The sequence below is a fragment of the Centruroides vittatus genome, unplaced genomic scaffold (genome assembly GCF_030686945.1).
Source record: "Centruroides vittatus isolate TY-2023 unplaced genomic scaffold, ASM3068694v2 contig_975, whole genome shotgun sequence".
NCBI lineage: Eukaryota > Metazoa > Arthropoda > Arachnida > Scorpiones > Buthidae > Centruroides > Centruroides vittatus.
The window spans coordinates 2,045,899-2,069,811 of NW_027122648.1; the positions used below are offsets into that span (position 1 = coordinate 2,045,899).

The 23,913-nt window shown below is 25.9% G+C and overlaps 1 protein-coding gene across 1 annotated transcript in view; it reads right to left on the bottom strand.

The window, feature by feature from the left end:
* Positions 1-23,612, bottom strand: part of LOC136985641 (tachykinin-like peptides receptor 86C) — a 67,761-nt gene extending 44,149 nt beyond the window's left edge. Inside the window, exon 1 of the mRNA XM_067282961.1 lies at positions 23,178-23,612. Within this exon, the coding sequence (XP_067139062.1) occupies positions 23,178-23,581 (404 nt within the window). The 5' untranslated portion in view covers positions 23,582-23,612. The remainder of the gene's footprint in view (positions 1-23,177) is intronic.
* Between the last annotated feature and the right edge of the window lie 301 nt (positions 23,613-23,913).

Consider the following 23,913-nt stretch of genomic DNA (forward strand, 5'->3'; position numbering starts at 1 on the left):
ATATTTTTATGCTTAGTCCATTATTGAAACACATTACGGTTAAACATGAGAAAGAAGAAGAAATCATGAGTTATAAAAGTTTTACAGGAACTTAATACATTAAAAATATTATTTATAAAAGCTTAAAAAATAAAATTTGAATACTAAAACTTTAAATACATCAAGAGAATTGTTTTTTTTTTTTAATCTTTTAATACAATTTTACCATATTCAGATTTTTAGAAATTATCAATGAATATTAAATTTAGAAATTTAATATTCATTGATTTTCTGAAATTTAAATTTCAGAAAATCAAGTTTAGAAAATGTACAAGTTTTAACATTTATATTTTATCATTTTTTGAAAGGAATAAAATAAGTTCAGGAAGGAGAGTTAAAAGATTTATGTCAATATCTTAATTGATATACTGGTATACATGAGAGCTCAGATGCCAATTAATAGATATAGGCTACATGTATATTTTACCGGTACGAGACTAAATAACAGACGTATCCGGAATAAAAGGTCTGGCCACCCTGCCAAAAGTCGGTTAACCGTAATATATATTTAAATTATTTTAATCAATTTGCTTTATTTACCCTAATTTTGAAGTAAAATTGAGTTGTAAAAGCAGAATTATGTAATTTATAACTTGAATTTCTTTAAACTTATTATAGGCTACAGGGTGTCAAAAGTTCTTAAAACTCTTATAAAATGAAACTGAATTGGGCAGGAATAATTTTTGCATTATTGAAACATATTATGACTAGGGGTAACCATTTTTGTGTGTGTCAACCGGACGAATATCTTGAATACAGCTCAAAATGTTTAGATGGATAAGGAATCATGAGTACGTGAAAAAAACTAGAATTTTGAGAGAAATGCAATTATGTACTTGTTTTCCACTTAACCGTAATGTATGAAAGGTTATAAAGATTAATCTGAAACATGTTTATGATCCGGATTAACGTATGCGCTCCGAGGCTTTAGTTTGAGCAGCGTTGCTTTATACATTTTCACAGATTAAACTTAGTTGGAAAACAAGTACACAATTGCATTTCTCTGGAAATTCTATCATGTAGACTATTCCATGGCCTCATTTCCATTTAAACATCTTGAGTTGAATTCAAGGTGGCGACTGGTATAAAAATGGTTATCCCTAGGTATAACACGTTTCTATCATGTCAAAACTTCCCTCCCTGCCCAACTCAGTTTGATTTTATAAGGGTGTTAAGCGACTTTCATCTTATTAGAATGTTAAAAAAATTTTGAAGGCACTTTCTAATAAATAAATCTATTTTTTAAATATCACTTTACAATAAGAGATAATCTGAAAATTTTCAGAAAAAAAAATTAAATTTCTTATTGAAAAAAAATCTATCTTATTGTATTATATAACTATTTACGTAGGGTTAATTTGAATATTTAGTCTGATATTAAATATACAGTTGTACGTAATTAGAAATGACTATGCAATTGATTATAACAATGAACAGTAAAAAATTATTATATTACGCTTTAAAAATAGTAAATTTATAAAAAATTACAGAAATAATTGGAAAGAAATGACAAAAGTTAACGAATATCCATCCAATTTTATAAATTAGAACGTTGAAATAATAGATAATTTAATGGATAAAGCAAATTATATAAAATTCTTCCAGTTCTTTAAACTTTTTATGATTTTATTTCACAATTAAATTCAATCAATCCATCTTTATTTGTATTAGGCCTATGCCTGTTACAAGGGGAGTTTGTTCTACACACTTTAACTAGCAATTATATAGTTACAAATTTTTAACAAAATTATACAAATTATAAATAGATTTAACTTAGCCACATGGAAAGAAAAAATACATTTCTTTTTCCGAGGAGCACTCATTTAAAAAATTTTAAATCGAAACTTTGTCTTAGGACTATTGCTTTTCCGCATCCACAGACCAGATGAAATTTAGAGAAATTTAGAGAAATTTTCACGACACCTCGGCCATTCACTTTTAGAATAGATATAAATCTTGTTTTCAATCATTATTACATCATTATTAAGGCGAAGCTGGGCGAAGAACCTCCTAACACCAAAGGGGAGATTAAGTAACTTATAATTATTGATATTTGGGTAGTCCAGTATTATATTATATGAATTCGGCATCTTTCGTGACCGGATATCCTCCGCGTCCAGTACCAATGAATTCTCCATTACGCATCTAGTAAGCTGTCTACATAATTCTTCACTAATCTCCGAAAGGTGTATAATCGGCCCCATCGAGAATCCAAAATTATTGATTATTCTAGTCAGTTGACTTACCCAGTTCTTTCTCGATTCTGAACGTAATGATTTCCAGTATAATTGGTTCAAAAGGCTAAATAACAGCTGTCCGCTCTCTTACCTTCATTAAAAATTTTTACGCATCACTTAGCCAACATTGACGTCATTCTAAATCTATGCAATTCCAATCTCAGAATGCTTCCAGGGAATTTATAGTCCAGTAAAAATACTCTCCGTATGAACTTAGTTGAATCGTCTCTAACTTCTGATATTTTGGCAAACACCAAATAGGGGCTGCATAGCTTGTTGCGTTAACAATTACTGAAAACAATTTAAATTAAGTTTGAATGTTTTTCAATTTAATTTTTGAAAATAGCATTACTAAACTTCATATCAACTTATTTGCCTTGACCAGTGAGACCCTGACTTGTTTTTCAAAGGACAGCATAGGGGTCAAAATTAACCCTAAAAACTTTATATCATTGACTATTTTTAATTCCTCTTTATTAATATAAAATAATATGTTCTTCTTTGAAATCCTAGAACCATTTCTAAACACCATGATAGCCGATTTCTTCGGATTAATATTCAATTTTAATTTATTAAAATATAAAGTTGTTTGCTGAATTTTCCTCCGTAGAGCGGCAGCAGTGGGGGCGATTATCACAATATCGTCTGCATAAACAATGGAGTGAACTATATTAACATCAAATTCCAACCTCTCTATATCAACAGTCTGGCGACTCATAAAAAATATCTAATCTGAATTACTTCTTCCAGATTTAAATCATACGTAAAAATATTACCATCTTTTATGAAATAATCGTCTCTAACCTTTATTTTATGACCCTTAGCTTTTTCTTGACTTATCATTAAAGTTAATTTTTTCCTTCTGATCCTGGATCTCTTGCATAGATCTGCTATAAATAGAAACTTTCTCTTTCCTGTACCGGATAACTTTGACCTCTTTTTCCAAAACTCTCGCAAAATCGAGTTTCTCTCATAGCTAGAACTTAATAAAATTTTCACAATAGATTTATCTTCTCCATCTGACACACTGACCACACCATCAGGCAAACAGTCAGGTAATCCTAAGTCGTTCTTAATATAATAATTAATTTCATCCGTGAGATCGCTTGTCTTGAACGGAAAGTTCAGGACTATAATATTGTTCTTTACCTTCTCGTTTCTCAAAGAATCAATTTGAAACTCCAGCTTACCTTGCAGTTGTTTGCCAGACTTAACTATCTGGTCGAGGTCGATCACTCTCTGGACGGCTTTATCCAAATCCTCTCTCAATTCTCTATTCTCTTTCTTTAGTGATGTTACTTCTGCTTTTATCGTACTTAAATCTGATTTTAGCTGTACAAACTTTTCCTGAATCAACTCGTATATTCCTTTTAAAGTGTATTGAGTCTCTTCCGTTTCACATTCTTCTTTTTCCGCTGCCGATACAAAGTAGTCTTGAATATTTGAGTCTCTCACTATCCCACTTTTAGTTTTAGAAGGGGTTTCTACAATTTGTTCTTGTTCACCGTTCTTCAGATTTGATAACTCATCTCCTCTCTCTAAGACTTTCGCGCTACCTTTCCGGGGTCTTCCACGCCTCTTACTTTGCATATCTGCACGATCAATCTCCTGAGGAGATCTAGCCAAAGGCCCGGGGTTAGACTCTATCCCCGCCATTTGCAATAAACACCTTATTAAACTTATTCTTAGAATATTTGTGTATTCGTGAACTTTCTGATACACCATATTCAATTACTTTCCACACTGCTACCGTAAAACGTCACTTCTAGCCTCACTTGAAAGGTCACCAACACCGTCCACGACTCCACCAACAATTAAATTTTAAAAAATTATAAAAAAAATCTAAAAGTTATTTCATCTGCTCTTGAATATTTATTGCAATATAATTTCACAAATATTTATTATAGAAGTTACAATTAAAACGTTATTAAATAAATGCAGTATGGCAAGTCGATATTTTACTTTATACTTATTTAATTCAAATTTTTAATTCTTAAAAACCTGAATTAAATAAGTATAAAGTAAAAAAATGTGTTTTTTGTCAAATATATATTATTAATTTAAAAATATTGAATTAAAATGTTCTTTTAATGAAATAAGAGGATTCTTTTTCTATCTGATTTCTGTTGATAAAATTACGAAAGTATCTGGTGGAGATGAAACTAAATCTGTTAAGTGTACCTTATTTAATAGAGTAAAGAACATCAAAACTCCATCGTTAAGAAATAAGAAGATTACTTCTTTCTTTATTTCCAAATATAAAAAAGGAAATAATAGTATAACATTTAAAATAAATATATTTTAAATATTCTTCTTATAAGTTATCTAATAATAAAGTTATTCATTTAATTTTATATATTTTTAATTAATTGATTCACATAATAAAATGCTAATCATAATAAAGTCTAAAGAAATAAAACCAATTAGAAATTTTTCTTTTTAATTTAAAAGATAAAATTCTTTTATTAAATATGAAAAATAAATCTTTAACTAATTTGGTTATGCTTCATCACCTTTAATAGATAATGTTTAATTAATGTATGAAATTAATAATGTATTAATGTATTAATGTATGAAAACAAAATAATTATGGAATTATAAAGTGAATAAAATAAGTGTAAACTGTATAAAAATAAAAATACCATTTAAATTTTTATTAAAATCTACCGAAATTTTTCTAATTCTGTTACTCACACTCTTAATTATTTACCTTCACAATATAATATCAAATTTTATAAATGATAATGAGCATGATTACATGATGATGATTAAGTAAACATCATCATAATCATTATAAAATTATAAACAATAAGGTAAATAAATGAGAAAACAATTAGATTTTCTTGCGTTATCACGAATTAATGTTGAAAATGATGATGATGATGTTACTTAATCATCATCATCATCATCAAATCGTGATAATGAAAGAAAATCTAATTGTTTTCTCATTTATTTACCTTATTGTTTATAATTTTATAATGATTATGTTTACATAAATTTGTTAAGTAACCATTATATGATATAGTGTTGAAGTATAAAAATATATGTACTGTATTTTAATACACACATACACATCATCATCCAAACTTTGGATGATGATGTGTATGTTTTTAGTTATAAAAATGTTCATCGCCATTCGAAATAAATGTGCATATAAACTGAGGAAATAGAGATAATTGAGTTATTATTTATATAGACAACAATACTTTGTATTTTTTTTTAGGCTTTTACACGTAATAAAAGTATCAAATTGATGTACCAGTCGAAAATACATTCCTGATATTGAAAATAACAGCAATTTTCTTTACCTTCTGCGAATCTTTTGGCATATCAAATTGTTATCTAACTTTACCGTAAATATTCTTTTTGAAAACATTATATAACATTCCATGTATAATTTCTTTAAATTATCTTTTATTTTATTGAACCAATTATAATTTTTTCAGGAATGAATTGTTGCAAATGCATTTTAATACTTTGATAACATAGTTTTTTAAAATTAAAAATTTCAAATTTAGATGTTTTGACGTCGTAAATTAAAGGTAAAATTATAGAAAGTAACTTAGTTTCTGATAAATATGTATATTAAAAAATTTATTTTAAAATGTAATTTGAATAACTGAACTTAACTTCTAATTACGTTATAATTACTCTCACATGGAAATTATTAATTATACTCTACATTTAAAAGGAAATAATCAATTAAATCTTTAGATTTTTGATATAATTTTTAAATTTGTTAACAATCTATCAAAACTTCGATTTCTCGAATTTATTTTTTTTTAAACTTTAACTTCATTTCTGTATTAAAATCGCTTAAACTGACGCAATTTCTCGCTTCAAGTAGTAAATTTTCCATTTTTAAGTAAAAAAAGAACAATAAAAAACACTCGTTTTAAGCAGGAGCTTTTTTTTGCTAAAAATCCCTTTTTAAAGCTAGTTTTAAAAAGCTTTGAAGGAATTTTAAAGCATAAAATTCCTCCTTAAAGCTTTAAAAAAGTGAGTTTTTGTGTCAGAAAAACCACTGTGATGTTACCATTTCTCGAAATGCGATCGAAGACATCCTGTTTTCAACTGATTTTCACAATATTACTTATCAAGCTTTTATGAATTTTGTCTGCGTTAAGTTTCAGATATAAGTTAAATTTTCACAAAACTTCATTTTTGTACAATTTAAAAAAAATTCAGATATAAATTTACGAAACATGTTGCACAATGCGATACATCTTGCTTATACTCTATCTTATCTCTTAATTCATCATTATTACTACAGAAGTATTAATAAATAACATAATTTCAATTTGTATCTGCTGATAAAATATCGTTTATGTATTAATTTTGATAATAAAATCAAATAAATTTAATACATGTTTTAAGCTTCGAAGAGTTATATATAAGTTTGTGACCTTCAAAATTTTCTTTTCTAACAAACAATTCAATTATGATGTAACTACATAAGTTCGTTAATTTTAATTAACCTATGCAAATTAAATGTTTAAATGTTATTCACTACTATCCAACGAAGAAATAAGACTAAATAATTAAAAATAAATGTTGCAAGAAAATGGCTGTATAAAAATTTAATTAGAATTAGATTAAGCTTTCTTTTCAAGAATCTTTATCTTTGTAAGAAAAAGAATAATTTAATTGGAATTTTCATTATTCTTGGAAAAGAGTATCTGTTTATACTATTTACACTTATCAATTCTTTCCTAATTGGTGCACTTATACACAGCGGTCCAATTAGATAATGTAATCAGACACATAACACTAATAAAAAGTAACACCCAAATTATAAATTTGTAGTACGTAAACTCAATTTTCAAGAAAAATAATTCAAAATCATTATAGAATTGTATGATAATATTCGGCTTGTTAGTAAAAATTGTGGGTTCGAATCTCAATTGAACCGCAGCATACGTTTTCTGTTTGAGTGTTGTTTTCTTTTGTGATCTTGTAAACAATGGTTTGTAATTTGAGTGTAATTTGTTAATTAAAACGATTTTTCGGAGAAAAATAAAATCATTCGTTAATTAAAACACTATTTTGAACCTGATAAGAAAAAAGATAATGAAATGTAAGTTTGCAGACTTACTAGATAGCGATTAAATTTGATATAAAATCCATGAGAATAGTGGCTTTTTGGCAAATCCATGAGAATAGTGGCTTTTTGGCAAAAGCCGTTACTGTTACTACACAAACCAAACATCAACTGCCCTCTACATCACCTAGTTAGGAACTGCTTGTTAAGCAGAATAGCAATATTACCGTTTATATTTGATCTACCCTCGTACATGAAGCAAGAGTCTAGTTTGCTCCAGGTTTTAGCATATGGCTTCGATCTTTTAAGACCTCTTAACGCCCACAAATAGCTTATATGTTTATTGATACTCGGCTTTGGTTCAATAGGTTATTTCGGAATCCAGCATTAGGTAAGATTCTTTATATTTGATATAAAGGGTTTGCTAGTAGTAGGGCATTTTTATATAAAAATTGATATAAAAGGTCGTCTCAAGTCAACGTCGTCTAGAACATCGCGTAACACCTCACTACTAATTCTTTCACCATCCGTATCTAGCGAGAGATCTACGAAGCAAAGAATGTATCGTATATAACGAGTCAAGCATAAAATACAAGAATACTGATAAAAGAAAAACTACTTTCTGGTATGAGAATCAATTTTTCTTTTTGATTGACAAACACTTCAATTATTAAATACTAGCAGGTAGGCTCGGCGTTGCTCGGGCAAAAGCAACGATAGCGAAGATTAAGATTATTACGTTATAGTCAATCTTACCCGTTTTTACAGAATGCAAGAATTGGGTCCTCCTGTTTCCAGACTAATTAGAGGATTTTTAGATAGGTCTAAAAATATGTTCGATTTCCGCAAAAACGAAAAAAAAAAAAAAAAAAACTGCATCTGCGTCTTGCACGTCGCGTTCTCTTAACAATTTCATTGTTACTTAATACTTCTATTGTTGATGGAAGTGTTAAGACTTAATCCTGTCTCTCTCCCCGTGAGGAGGAATTTCGAAAAATCTCTTCTTAGTGTGCGTTCTCGTGACGTACCCTAACTGTGTACCAAATTTCCACTTTCCATTCCTAACTGTTTAGGCTCTGTGCTGATTATTATTATTATTATTATTGTTTAAGTGTGCCTTAAATCATAATTATATTTGCCTTTATTAAATTATCAAGAAAATAATCGAGTATTAATTTTTTGTACATAAAACTTTTCTAAATCGTAACAGAGTATTTTAAAATTTATTGTTTTAACATAATTCTAGATTGAAACAGTAGGAAAAACTAGTAATTATGTTTCGTTATTTATATTTTTATATTTATAAATGTATTTTAAAAACTTCAAATTTGAATTATAGAGCATATATAAAACGACTTTTTTATTAAGCAAAATTCAATAAAATTTAATTATTTTAACTACAGAATTAAGAAAAAAAAACTTTAATTTTAAACTTCTATAATTGAATGATTCATTTTATTTCTGGAAATTTTGGAAAAATTCAAAATTGACCTTTATAAAATTATATAAATTTCTGATAAATTACAAATTAAAATATAGATTTAATTATATTTAAGATATAAACTAACGTCAGAAGAAAAATAAATAATTTTTTAATATATATTTTTTTTTGGTTTATATCAATATATTGATCATTTAAGTGTTTCTAAAGATATTAAAAAAGTTTCGAAGAAGTTTTAAACTAATTATTTTTATTAAAAAATTTTTGTGGGAAAAGAATAATATTTTTTAGTATATATTTTAAGAATTTCATATAAATAATCTTACAATCGTTATCGGCAAAAAATTTTCAAAATTTATTCCTTCAATTAAATAAATTTTCCAATAAAAACTTTTCATCATATTTTATAATTATCAAGAGATAAAAATTTTGTTCACGCAAAAAAAAAAATAATTAAAATAGATTTAAGCTATTTTTCTCAATAATTTAATTTAAATTTTATTTATTATATAATAAATAAGTAATTTAATATGTCATTACAGTAAATCTAAACTGGAAAGTATTAAAGAACAGAAAATATTTATATATTTGTTATATAATATTATAGATTAAAAGTCTAAATTTACTTTAGTAAGTTTGAGTAAATATATATTTTTAAATTTAATATTCAAAAAGCTGAATTAATAAAAAAATTTTTCTTTAATTTATGTTGCATGCTATAAATACTTTATCAATAGACAATTCTAACGGTTTATTCGAATATTTAGTAAACTTTTCAAGGTATTATAATCATTTATAATAAACATATGTATAAATATTAAATATATTATATATCATTTGCATTTATATTCGTACAAAGTATGTATATATTTATGACTTATAAACATTGAATATATTAATTTACAATGCTTAATTCATATTCAAATGTAATTATGAAAAGTTTAAATTAAATATTCATCAAATTTCTATTCTGTTTAATTTGTATAACTTATGTGTAGATCAAAGTTTAGTTTTTCTAATTATTTTAGTCGCAAAACTCTAAATTAATCGCTTCCTTATTAACCTACAGGAACAAGATTATTAGTCATTATTTTGAAAGATGTTAAATTTCTTACTGTTGAACGTTTTTGAACAAAAAATAATGAAAATATTCCTGTAATAAAATGTAAATTAATCTAAAAATCTTCCCTAAAATAGTCATTAAATTAGAATTTATGTACTTGTTTACATAAGATTTAACTTGATAATGAATATAATTCAATAGTTTCTCATAAATCTTAACCTGTAATTTATAAATTATTAAATTCCAAAGCTTTTATAAAGCCATTTAACAAAGGTTAACCAAATGTTAAGATTTGGTCTTCATTTAAAATAAGTAAAACAACTTTAACATATTGAAAATATTATAAATAAGGTCAATTAAGCAAAATATATAATTATTTAAATAATATATTGCTTTAATTTTTATATAAAAGACCACATAATCAAAATTTATAAATGGGATTGACTAATTTTGCTGATGGTGTGTTATCAATTATACATTTTTATCATTGCTGATTGTAATTTAACTCCATTTACTTCCATCTTCAGAATATTCTAACAAAAATTAACACACCCACACACAAAATGTTTAATTATTAAACAATATAAATAAAAATTTATGACTTTAAGTAACTTTTATAAACTTTAACTTAGCTTTTAAGATTGATTAATGTAATAAATGAGAGACTAGAAATTTGTACATGATAATATCTTCTTTTTGATATTTGATAATATTAATTAATCGTGATTATCTCTTAATTATAATACATTTTAATAATAGTACACGAGGATTATATATTTTAAAGACAAGTTATACTTTACTAAATATCTTCTTTATAAATTATTTAATTTTAATACATAAAATATCAATTATTATGTCCAAATTTTCGTGGAATTTTCGCATTTTTCAAATTCTAAAATTGTAATATTTAAAGAACGTTTCTGATAAGATTTATATACAGGATGACAGAACTTGTATGGGTGGTAGAGTGGGCCCCTTTTGTCCATCAGCGGGACCTTTTCGCTACCTTTTTTAAACAAAGGAAATATGTAAAATATTTCTTTATTAATAAAAAGAAGTCATAAATATTTTATTTTACGTTAGTAAATAAAACATTAATTTATAGGAGTAGAAACCACTACGGGCTTCCAGAAAAGACCTCCAGCTATTCTTATGGGTGATCCAAAAATTAGTTAACTATCGTAAAGACTAAATTATTACTTTAAAATTTCAAAAGATATTTTCCAGGATAAGATCTTTCTAGTTCAATGAACAAATTACAAGGCTTTGAACACTTTCAGACCCAAACTGCTGACTAACTTGCAAAAAAATTGCTGAATTGCTTGCAATAACATGGTTAAATTACTTTTTGGTCATTCTGTATTTATTCTAGCTAAAAAAATAATGTATTTAATTAATCATTGCCTCTTAAAAACAGCACACTATATATTACCTTCGCATGTATTATTTATCAAAGATCATTCATTTTATTCTAAAATAAGAATTTAAATTATTAATTTCTTTATAAAAAGTTTACTTTATCAACATTAATTTCTATAATTAATCAAAATTTTATATTAATTATTAAAGATCTTATACTTTTTCATTAATTCTTATTACATCATTTGACAAGTGAATATAAAAAGTGTTTTAGTTTCTTAAAATATACAAAAGACTCATTAATAAAATTAAACATTTTTCTTTTTTAATTATAAATTTTAATCGATTATTTAGACTAAATGTTTAAATTTCTTATTCATATTTATGGATTAATTAATATTCTAAGAAAGTATAGAAGTTATGATCTAGCTAAGAAAAACATATTTCAATAATGTTATTTTTATATATTTTCTGCGTTACTGGAAATAACAAAAGATAAAAACAAATATATTTTTTAAATAATAAGAAATAGTATTTTTAGTGCTAAACTATACTTGATTTCACATCAAAATGAGGACTAAAAGAGGAAAGATGGAGCATAAGTTTCTATCTCTCCTCATCTATTCATCTCTTTTCATTCAATCCTTTTTGATATAAAATTATGAGGCTCCGCATCTCGCTAAAACCCATAAAGATGTATGATTTATTCATACACTTCTATGGCGTTCGGCGAGGTATGGGGCCCTTACACTCTTGAATTTATATCGTAAGCAATAAAACAAATAGAACAACACATTATTTATCACTTATCGCAATAAAGTTTATTGATACATTTATACGAAGTAATTTTTACATAAAAGATTAAATTTTGGAACTCTACATTGTTGCAAATATCCAGAAAAAGTTTTAATTAAGACCAGACAGAGGAGCTTAAAGAGTTTTCACTTATAGCAACTCTAGAAGTCCCTTCTGTCCTCTCAATTTGGACTTGATCAAATGGATTTCTGAATATTTATGAATGGTAAAATACAGTATATTAATTTATGATAAAATGAAACAATGTTTTTTTTTAAATATTCTCAAAGTATAAGAAATTGAGAAAAAAATTTCCTATTAAATAAGTTTGTTGATATAACATTTATATTATTCTTTTACCTTTACAGAATAACATATTGATCGGTTGTCTTACTTCAAATAATTAAAAGAAAACACTTTTTGAATATTTACAACAATTTTTTTAGAAAATTAAATATTTGACTTTAATAAATTTAATTTACAAACTTCAAATATACTGATTGAATCATTAAAGATTTTAGATAAAACAACTGAAAAGATAATTTTAAAAAGTTGATTAAAAATGAACAGAATGCTAATAAAAGTTTAAAAAGTAATATAATATTAAACAGGTTAATTAACAGAATACTAAGTGACCCATAAAATAATATGATCTAGAACTCTTTCCCGGAGAAAAATACTTATGTTTAAGAAACTTATAAGACACATGAGTTATTAAAGTAGTATATTATGCAATTAGTTTATAATAGAGAGGTTGCGGCGCACGTATTCAGCCCAAAACGTGAACGGCGGACGGACGAGCGCCGCCACCTGGCAATTCTAGGCGGTCGATAATGGCGTTCGCTTCGTCTAGGATGGTGAGTAGACGATCGGCTTAAACTTCATTTTTTTTGTGTGTGTTGGGGGTTAAAATTATGACCTATTTTATTAAAATAACGATTATTTAAGCATTTACAAATAACATTGTAAAGAAACAGACGATTTTAATCCAGAAATTATTTAATTATTCAATTTTTTAGCAAGTGATGTGAAGTGTCGATAAAATTTTTATAGCTGTGTTCATAAAATAGTTTATTATAGTTTTCTTTTCAAAATAATCAAGCCAGTTTGCGAAGATCTGGAACAGAAGAGGAATTTACAGAACGTAATCAACTTCTACAAGAAATAAAAGAGTTAAAATATTAGGCCCAGATAACATCTGAGAAATCACTACCACAATCCATTGCTGGGCAGCAAGGTAGGAATGCAGCGATGACAACTTTAAGAGTATCATCTCCTGAGTTTCCATCTGGTATATAAAAACGGTATCTGGGATAATAATTTCTTTATATTATAATTATACATTTCTAATTATTTTTAGATGAAGACACCACTGTCACGAAAAGAGAAAACAAAACTTTCTTGTCTCATACTTACAAAGCAAGCAAGACCAAGAGCATCAGTTGAAACATGAAGAATTAAATTTAAAGAAAGAACGACTGAAACTGGAACAAGAAAAATTTGATTTAGAGAGAAGAGAGAGAGAAGCAAGACTGAAGCAGGATGAAAAGTGTTATTAGAAATACTTTTGAAAACTTTGAATAAAACTTGAATAAAATTTTTATAATATTGAAAAAATTCTTTATTTATTTCTTGATTACATTCTAAGTATTTGTCCAATTTGGGGGGTAAAGAATTAAAATAATCTGATGTTGCACTGCCGTATAAGCATGTGTGACAGTTTATAAGTAGTGCACCAACAATATACAGTTTATCAACAGGCTGAAGATACAATTTCAATTTTTTTTTTAAATCTAGAAAAGCAAATATCTGAATTATTTTCCCAAATACCCATTCCACATACTCTCTTACTGAACTCATCCTGGAATTAAATACTTTTTGCTCAGGTGTTAAGCTAGCACCTCGGAATGGTGTAATGAGGTGTTGACGCAAAGGATAACCAGAATCTCCATATAAAACAAATTGGGTCCCGTTCTCAGAACAAGGAATCGCAACCAAATGCTCTAATAAATTAGATTCTCTTAACATTCCACTGTCATGACGTCTTCCTTCTATTGGTTCAAATAAATTAGCAATCGTACCATCGGGTGTAACCACTGATTGAAATTTCAAACAATGTATACGTTTATGGCCACTGAATACCACCCTTTGATGTGTTTTTGGTCGACAAATAAGAAGTGCCGTTCCATCTATGAACCCCCAACAATTTGTCAAAGGATCACCTTTTGCTGTTATTACTTGGCTAAATAATTTTAATTTTTCTCTTAAATATCCTCAAGTCTATTAGGATAAACTAATCTTCGTAATAAAATACATAATGCATCAATTCCAAGTGAGCGTGATCCATTTTCACAAATGATTACAGATGGAAGGCGTAAAGCAAAATGCAGATGAAACAAATCGTCTCTTGAAAATCTATTAAAATTAAAAATTTTATAAGTATTATTCCTTTTTTAAGTATTTACTTTAATTTATAAATATTTCACTTACCGAAAATAAAACAAGCAATCAGAATTAGTCATTTTATTTAAATTTATTTTTGCTTTTGTTTCAGGTAGATCTTTAGTGATATGATATAATAAACTGGCTTCTTCACCACTTTCATACTGATCCAACAAGAGTAATACCTCATCACTAGACTACAAATATAATTTTAATTAAATGCTTACTGTGCGAAAAAAAAGTGAACACAGTCTTAGAGTTTCTGTGGTCACTTCACATCACACTAAAAACTATTAAATAATTAAATAATTTCTTAATTAAAATCGTCCGTTTTTTACAATGTTATTCATAAATGCTTAAATAATCGTTATTTAAATAAAATAGGTCATAATTTTTACCCCAAACGCAAAAAATGAAGTTTATTCTGATCGTATACTCACCATCCTAGACGAATCGAACGCCATTATCGACCGTCTAGAATTGCCAGATGGCGGCGCTCGTCCGTCCGCCGTTCACGTTTTGGGCTGAATATGTGCGCTTCAACCTCTCTATTATTATAAAACGGCAAAAGGCTTAATTTTGAAACGAAACGAGTTTCTAAAAAATTTCGTAACTTGGAAGATTTTTGAATTATGCTTTCCATCCTCTTGATATCTCTCGAACCAATTGTTCGATTTTTCTGACAATTTCTGAAAACATTTTTCTATAATTCTAAAATCACTCTGAAAAATTTCACAAATTTTCGACAAAAGGGAGAAGAGTTATTAAGCATCAAGTTTGATGAAAAAATCATTTCTTCTTAAACACACATTGACATCCATAATACAAAAAGAAAAGCCAACTTTTTTTTTTCTTTGCATTTCTTATCATTTCAAGGTACCGAGTCCGAAAATGCAAAAAATCCTGAGAGGGTAATTTTTTACCTATTGTCATACTTTCCCTCTTTTATATAACGACCGAGAAAATAAAAATATAATAGCAGATTCTTGATATAGTGAACAATTTCGTTAGTTCTTGCTATTCTTTATACATAAGCTCATCGTGAGCTTTTGATATAGTAAGTGCTTTACTCTGTCTATTGAAAGTTTACTATATCGAGACTGCACTGTAAATTAATAAATATATAAACGGTAAGCATAAATTTATATTTTTTTTAAAGAATATTCTTAAAGCAATATCTCAAGAATCTCCAAATATTTTGTTTGGAAAGTTCTTTCAGTAATTAATGAGCATTTAAACATTCTTCTCAATTACTGAGATAATTTTTAAAATGCATTAATTATACAAAAAGAAATATGTATTGTATATAAAACTGCAAAAATTTTCCTTAAAATACATAATTTGACGTAAAAGAATGCAAATTTCTTAGAAAAATTGTAACAATTTTGTCGAACATAAACGTACTCAGCAAAAAACATAAACTCCAATAACCACCACCTTATAAGTTGCTGAGGGAATTTTTAATTAAGAAAACGAACGTTTTCGGTCTATTCAATAGACCATCATCAGGTTAGAACATACGAAAATGGAATACATTATAAATGGAACATCACGTATAAAATTCAAAAATACCAAAAAATCGTTAACATCCGAACCAATCAGAATAAAAATTAAAACGTAAATGGTACATAAGTGTAAAAATAAAATAACATACTACATTGGCTAAACATTAATTAATAACCAATAACATTAATAAAATAATTGATACATTATAAAAGAAACAACAAGTGTAAAATAAGAACTTATTACTCGTACTCATGTACTAAAATTACCTATCCTAACCGGATGGTAACTGTTCCAACTAATTAAAATTAGAATTAAAGGGCAAAAAATACCCAAACGTAAATTAACAAACACATAACAATATTAAAGTTATTAGTACACGCTAAAAATCATTTAACAGATAATAAAATATTAAGGATCTCCAAATACGAAACACATCGCAAATCATGAGCCATTTGTAAGTCTCTTAATTGCAAATTTCCAAGCTGACGGTAATCCCTCAGCGTCCCTGGCGTTAATGCATCTATTCTCGAGTCTTTAATATTGTTATGTATTTGTTAATTTACGTTTGGGTATTTTTTGCCCTTTAATTCTAATTTTAATTAGTTGGAACAGTTACCATCCGGTTAGGATAGGTAATTTTAGTACATGAGTACGAGTAATAAGTTCTTATTTTACACTTGTTGTTTCTTTTATAATGTATCAATTATTTTATTAATGTTATTGGTTATTAATTAATGTTTAGCCAATGTAGTATGTTATTTTATTTTTACACTTATGTACCATTTACGTTTTAATTTTTATTCTGATTGGTTCGGATGTTAACGATTTTTTGGTATTTTTGAATTTTATACGTGATGTTCCATTTATAATGTATTCCATTTTCGTATGTTCTAACCTGATGATGGTCTATTGAATAGACCGAAAACGTTCGTTTTCTTAATTAAAAATTCCCTCAGCAACTTATAAGGTGGTGGTTATTGGAACAATTTTGTCATCTTTTACAATAATGTTTTACGATAATGAAGAAACTTTTCATGCAGAAAACTGTACCTTTTTAGATGGCGTTTGCTCTTTATTTAGATTTACGCTTTATTTTAGATGGCATGGATATTTAACACTCTTCTATTCATATAAAAGTATAAATTTCCCTGTGTAAAAATGCCCGCCAAGTGATCGAGTGGATAGAATCACCGAACACCGGTAGCTTGTCGGTAGCCATCCTGATTGCTCCACAAACAGGCAGGCTACGTAGCGACGTCCATGTTTTTTCACTTGTCTGTACTATCTGAATAGAGGGCAATTTCTCATAGAAAGTCCTCCCCATTGTGTAGTTGGTCTTTTGTTACGTTGCCTTATCCCATCAATCCAATACCGTGCAAAAATCCACTTCTTTATTATAAAAAATCATTTATATAAAAATAAATTTTTGTAATAATTTTATATTTTTTGTAAAAATTATGTAAAAATTTTGCTTAATTTCTTAAATAATACATATTTTCATCTATAAAATGCATACTTTTATTAATTCTACTTAAATTCTCAAAATGAAATTAGCAAATTTATAGTAAATGTCTTAATATTGTACTTTTTAAAATACAGTATTTTAAATTTATTTATATCGATAAGATGTACGCGTGGTAAAATTTTAACTTAGTACTGTGGGAGATAGTGCAGGCCTTGTAGAGTTTTTCATTAACAATACGCGTGATGTCATTTTTTCATCCCAAACCCATACTGATCGACCCCATAGCGAGTCATGTCTATCTGCATATTATTTATTTATAGAATTAAAACAATCAATTTTTAAAGTTTTTATAAATTAAATATTATTATTTTATTTCAAAGATTCACTTTAACCATGTGTATAAGTCGATAAACCTTCAACTGGCAATATCGGAAAACCTTTACCATAACTAGGGATTAGATTAGATTGACTCTCTTGAAATGGCACGATGTTGAAATTCATGACATACCCTTCTAAATTTAAGGTGTATACATCTAAATTTAAGCAATTTATAGCTAATTCAAGTGTATACATTGAGTTTAACTGATTTATAATTGAAATTTTTTATTATTGAAGTTAACAGTCAACAATAAATGCTGGCATTTATATTGTGAATTTAATATGGATTCATCACAAAATCCATCATTAAATGCTTTAATGAACATATATTAGAAGCATGAATACTAGAAATTTTATCACCAATTAAACGATGCTGTTATTAAATGAAATGAACTAGAAAATTACATGGTGCACGATACATTCTGGTTATTCGTGTAGAAGCACCCCTGTGGCAAATACTAAAAGCTGTACAAAAAATGTCGAGTTTGTAGATGCTGCTACTTGAACAAAATTGAAAATTAATATCTGTCAAAAAAGAGATCGTTTAGTGTAGTATAAATTTCAAAAAATCTAATTTATTAAACGTATATAAATAGAAACAACACGAAAATAACTTTTATATAAGAAGCTTAGATACAAAAACAAAAAAAAAAAATCAATTTTCTAATTATTTTCGGATTTACTTTTTAAAATAATGTGAAAATTTGTTACTAATTAAAATGTAATTTTTTCACAAAGGTTAGTTTAAAAGTACTAATTAAAATGAAAGAATTTTAATATCATTATAATAAAATATAACATAATCAATGTAACTTTTTAAATTTTTATTTCTCTATTCCTCTTTGATGCATATTTTTTAGAAGTTAAATTTACTTAAATTGTGAATTTTAATAAATATTATTAATAATAAGCACATTTTCAACTAATTAACCATTTAATGATGCATATGAAACATCATTAATTTGAAAAAATTTAACATGACATTTATCACGTTTACTTATTTCTCGATTAAATTCTTTGAAAAGTTTTATATTCTAAGATTAAAAAGATACCACTGTATATCTGTATATATATATATATATATATATACGTACAGTGGTACGTCGTACTTCGAACGATTCTAACTTCGAACGCTTCACAGTTCGAACTGCGCAAGCAGTAAAAAATGCACTCGAAGCATTACATAAGCAAAGAATTCAATCTAAAATTACTTATGTATTAAATTTTACAACTGTTATAATTAAATCACACATTTCTGTTAAGTAACGATAGCTGTTAAAAACATGAAAAAACTTTCCGTTCAATCCAATATCAGCTTTAATCATTAATCTTGTCATTCAAGAAATGTGTGCAAGCAACGAAGTCTAACAAATAAGAAGGCTGTAATATCGATGATTGAAATGAAAAAGGAACTTATCTCCAAGCATGAAAGTGGCACACGTGTGCTGGATCCGGCAGACATGTTTAAGATGCCAAAGTCAAAGGTGTGCGACCAGTAAATGCAATTACGCAGTATTTACATATTCTATTTATTGTTTTCGTGTTTTAATTCATCATTTAGGGAATTTAATTATGTTATTTTTTACCGTAAATTAAGCGTATTGCTCTTTTAAGTTTATCAAAATGGGTGTCGTTTAGGGCCCGGGAATGGATTAATTAACTTTCTATTCACTTCTAATGGAAAAAATTGCTTCGGACCTCGAACGATTGAGAGTTCGAACGGACTCCTGAGATGAATTAAATTCGAAGTACGAGGCATCTTTGTATACATATACAAAGACAAAGAGAACGCTAGATATTAAATAACAATAAAATTATTCTCTAAATCAAAACGTCATTATATCGAGTCCAATATGTCGCCTATACGTTAACTGAATATTGGATTTACATTTATTTATATAAAATTAAAATACAACGAATAATTGTTAAAATAAATAAATAATATAATTGTATAATTAATTATTTCATTCAATGTTTAATTTCTTAAATTCATAATTACTCAAATAAATGAATATAAATATAAATATAAAAATGAATTTTTAAGAAATTTTTTGCAATATTTGTATTTTTAGTTTAAACATAATTTTTAAATGAAATTAATTTAGTAATAAAACATTAAATAAAATATACCCTATTTATTTAATAATATTAGTAAAACATCCTACATAGATATTTTTTCGAATTTGTACTAGTGTAATCTGTAAAATTATTAAAAGATTAAGTAGCGAAACCACGACAATTTTAATCTATAATGGAGACAATTTGAAAATCAGAATTACTTAATCTCAGGATATGCTTGACATTTAATAGCATCATTAATCTAGCTTTATTTGTTCAACAAGCGTAAATTCTAAAAAAGACTTTTAATACTGGAATATTTCTGAATAATCTCCATTTTCATCATAAATTGATAAATGTAATGACTGATAAAAATATACAATTACACAGAGTGGTTCAGTTAACCTATATATAATATTAATATACATTTCGGTTAACTGACTTTTGGACGAATTGTATATATATTTAAAGAATTGAAACTGTACAAATTTATATTAGAAATTTAAAATGATAATATATGTATTTTTCCAAAAATCTATTTTACTTTAACATTGAAAAGTCTATATTTAAATTTTTTTTGTTAAGAAACTTTTGTTAAAAATCCTATCAAAGTGCAAATTTCAGAATATTTATTTTATTTATAGATTTACATTTTCGATTAGTAAGACGTTAGTAATTTTTAAAGTTAAAAAGAGAATTATTTACTTTATTATTAATACAACTTACATAAATATTAAACCTACGTTAATGACATTTTAAAACTAAAATGCAGTAAATAAACATATTAAATTAAAATTAAATATATTTATTTCATAATATAATATTATATATATTCAATATACACACAGACATAGACAGTGGATCTTCGATATATTTGATAGTAAACGCTTAAAGCGATGTGCTAAATCATTCCCTGTGTCGCGAATTTACTATATATATATTCAATTTTATTTAAATTTTATTATTATTTATTAATATATTTGATTATTTTATAAAAAATCAGTCGAATAATGCAAAAATTGGAAAGAGTATTTTCTTTAATATGAAGAAAATTTTATTATTTTCTTTTAAAAGTTCTTCATATATAAAAGCAAAAGATCTAAACGTTTTATATTTCTATATAAAATTTTTATTTTTATTTATATGTTAATATTGTGAATATTTTTATAACAAAAATTTTATATAGATGAATATATAAAAATTTTTAACACCTAAATCTTTAAAATTATTTAAAATAAATCCTTCTTTACTCAAATTATTTTAAAGTATAGAGCCAATATATTCTAATTTCGATGGAGATATGCAATTATGCATTTATAATTTTTAAAAAGTAGCTTTGATATTTACGATTAAAGAAATAAATATAGATTTTTTATTGAAAAAATTTATATTATCTAATGTTTGTTATTAAAAAAATATATTTGATAAAATAAAAGAAAAGAAGGGAAAGATCAATGAATGGGATATTGAAAATGCTTGTCATCAATTCAATTTTTTTTTTCTTTCCTACCAATCGAAGTACAGCACTCGATTCAATATTTACATGCTGATACAACGTACTGTACAGAAGGATGCATATCTCGGCTTTTCATATTATTTTAAACATATTTTACCTGTTTTATATTCAAATCAATAACTTATATTATTATAAGTATTATATTAAATAAATGTTTATACAGTATATTATATAACTTACCATGGCAGATTGTGTTAGTAAAATAGATATAATATACAGAGTGGTGGCTTAAAAGTCAATTAAACATTACGAAATGTTATTCAAATAGCTCGAAACTGAGATACTTTATATTAATTAATATAAAGTTTCTCAGTTTCGAATAATTAAATAATTATTGAAATTGAGATCATTGTTTAAAATACAGGATGGTCCAAAACACTTTATACAAAATAAATTCTTGTCTAATTCAACTACATTATTCACGATCTTCTTAAAAATTGTTCAAGGTGATTTCATTCTGTTTAATACACAAATATCTGACTTGATCAAAATCAAAACGGTTATCACCCTGTATATTTATGTATTATTGATTTAACAAAGTTTTCATCTTCGAAAACAGTTTATTAACTGAATTACTTGTTTATCTGTACTCGTTTTAACACAGAGAGAGAACGTTACATTAGGTAGAAGTGCAATCAGAAGCACTCTAGTAGTTCGCGATCTATCGGTTGGAATATAAAACAGTATCACGTAATTTCTGAAAGATTATCGAAATTAGTTGTGTAATTTAATAAAATTACAATAATAAGTGATTATTTATGATATACATAAACATTTACATCGTAATATTTCTTAAATAAACATAAAAAAACACTACGATTTACGTAATACGTGTGACGCGTGAAGAAAATTTATTGAATAATTAAATTCTAGAATATTTATTTGATGGAATAATTTTTAAAAAATGAAATAAACGTTTTAAAAGAATATTATTTTTTAATAATTAATGTTAAAAAAAACTTAAATAATTTTTATTATTTATTTTAAGTGTTTTTATATTAAAGAGTTAAAAACATTTATTTTAAAAATATTTGATTAAGGAATATTTACATTAAGAAAATATATATTTTTGATAGAAAAAATGACCTTTAAAAATGTGAGTAAAAATTAATTTTTAATTAATATATAATTATTTTTAACGTGTTATTTTTTTAGTCAACGATTTTCAAATATAAATATAATATTTTTTATATATAACTTTAAAGAAAATTGAAAAAATTTTTATAGAAAAGACAATACCTCTTCGGTAACCTCTTCAATTTTTAACTTTAAAAAATTTTATATAAAAACTATATATTTATCTTCTAGTAAAAATTTTCTATATTTAATTTCTATCAATTTCGATTTATTTTTTACCAATAACTTATATAATATTAAATAGAAGTATTAAGTAAATTCCAAGAAAATATGCTTTAAAAACATTATTTAAAATGCAATGTTAAGTAACACCTGAACGTAATTCATGTAATTTAAGTATTGGTTTTTAGAACATAAAACCAGTGTTGCTCACTTCTTACGGTAGTTCATTGTCATAAAATACGGTAAGAAATGAGCAACACTTATCTTCCAAAAAGAAAGTTTTAAAAAATAATTCTATTAAGTTTTTTTTTATAAATCGTTCTTTAAATAATTTAATTTTCTTTAGGAAATAAAATTAGACAAATTTAAATTATATATAATGAAAACAGTATTAAATTACTTTCTAAATTTAGAAATTTCTGTTTCTTATTAAATATAGACAACTCTTTACTTACCTTTACTTTAAGTAAATATTTTTATAGAAATATTAGATATTATATTATAAATTTAATATTTTTATTATGAAGAAAAAACTCACCTGTCTACACTCATAGCTGACATAGTGAACACTGACGTAGATACAGATAAATTAGCAATAAAATTACTAATAACACAATAAGTCATTCCGAATGGCCAATGACTTCTTAACATATATATAAAGTTAAAAACGACATTGAAAGTAGCAATGAGTAGATCAGTTATAGATAAATTCAAAAGAAAATAATTAGTAACAGTTCTCATCTTACGATGAGCTAAAATAATCCATATAACAATAGCATTACCTATAGTCGCAACAATTACCATTAAACCAAAAATAATACCCCAACAGAATTGTTGCCATAAAGGTGGTATGTAAGATACGTCATAAATTGTTGAATGGGAACAATTTTCAACATTTCCCAAGCAAGATAAATTAAAATAAGTGAGATTTCCTGCATCCATATAGAGTTGGATAGATAGTAACTCTTTGACTGGCGACTGTCAACTGAGCTCGACTGTGTTGCTTTCCACCCCTTTATATATAAAGAAGCGTACTAGCGCCACTATTTTCTACCTCATTCGCTATTGTAATTAATATTCAGGATGTTATTCAATTTTAACAATTCATTAAATGATTTTTATATAATTTAAATGCTATCTGATTCTTTAAAAAAAGAAACTATACACTTTCTTCTAAAATTAATGAATAATCAATATAACAGGGATAAAAATATAAATACTTCTTAAAAAATAATTAAATATATAAATCCTTAATTAAATTTTTTTCTTAAAAG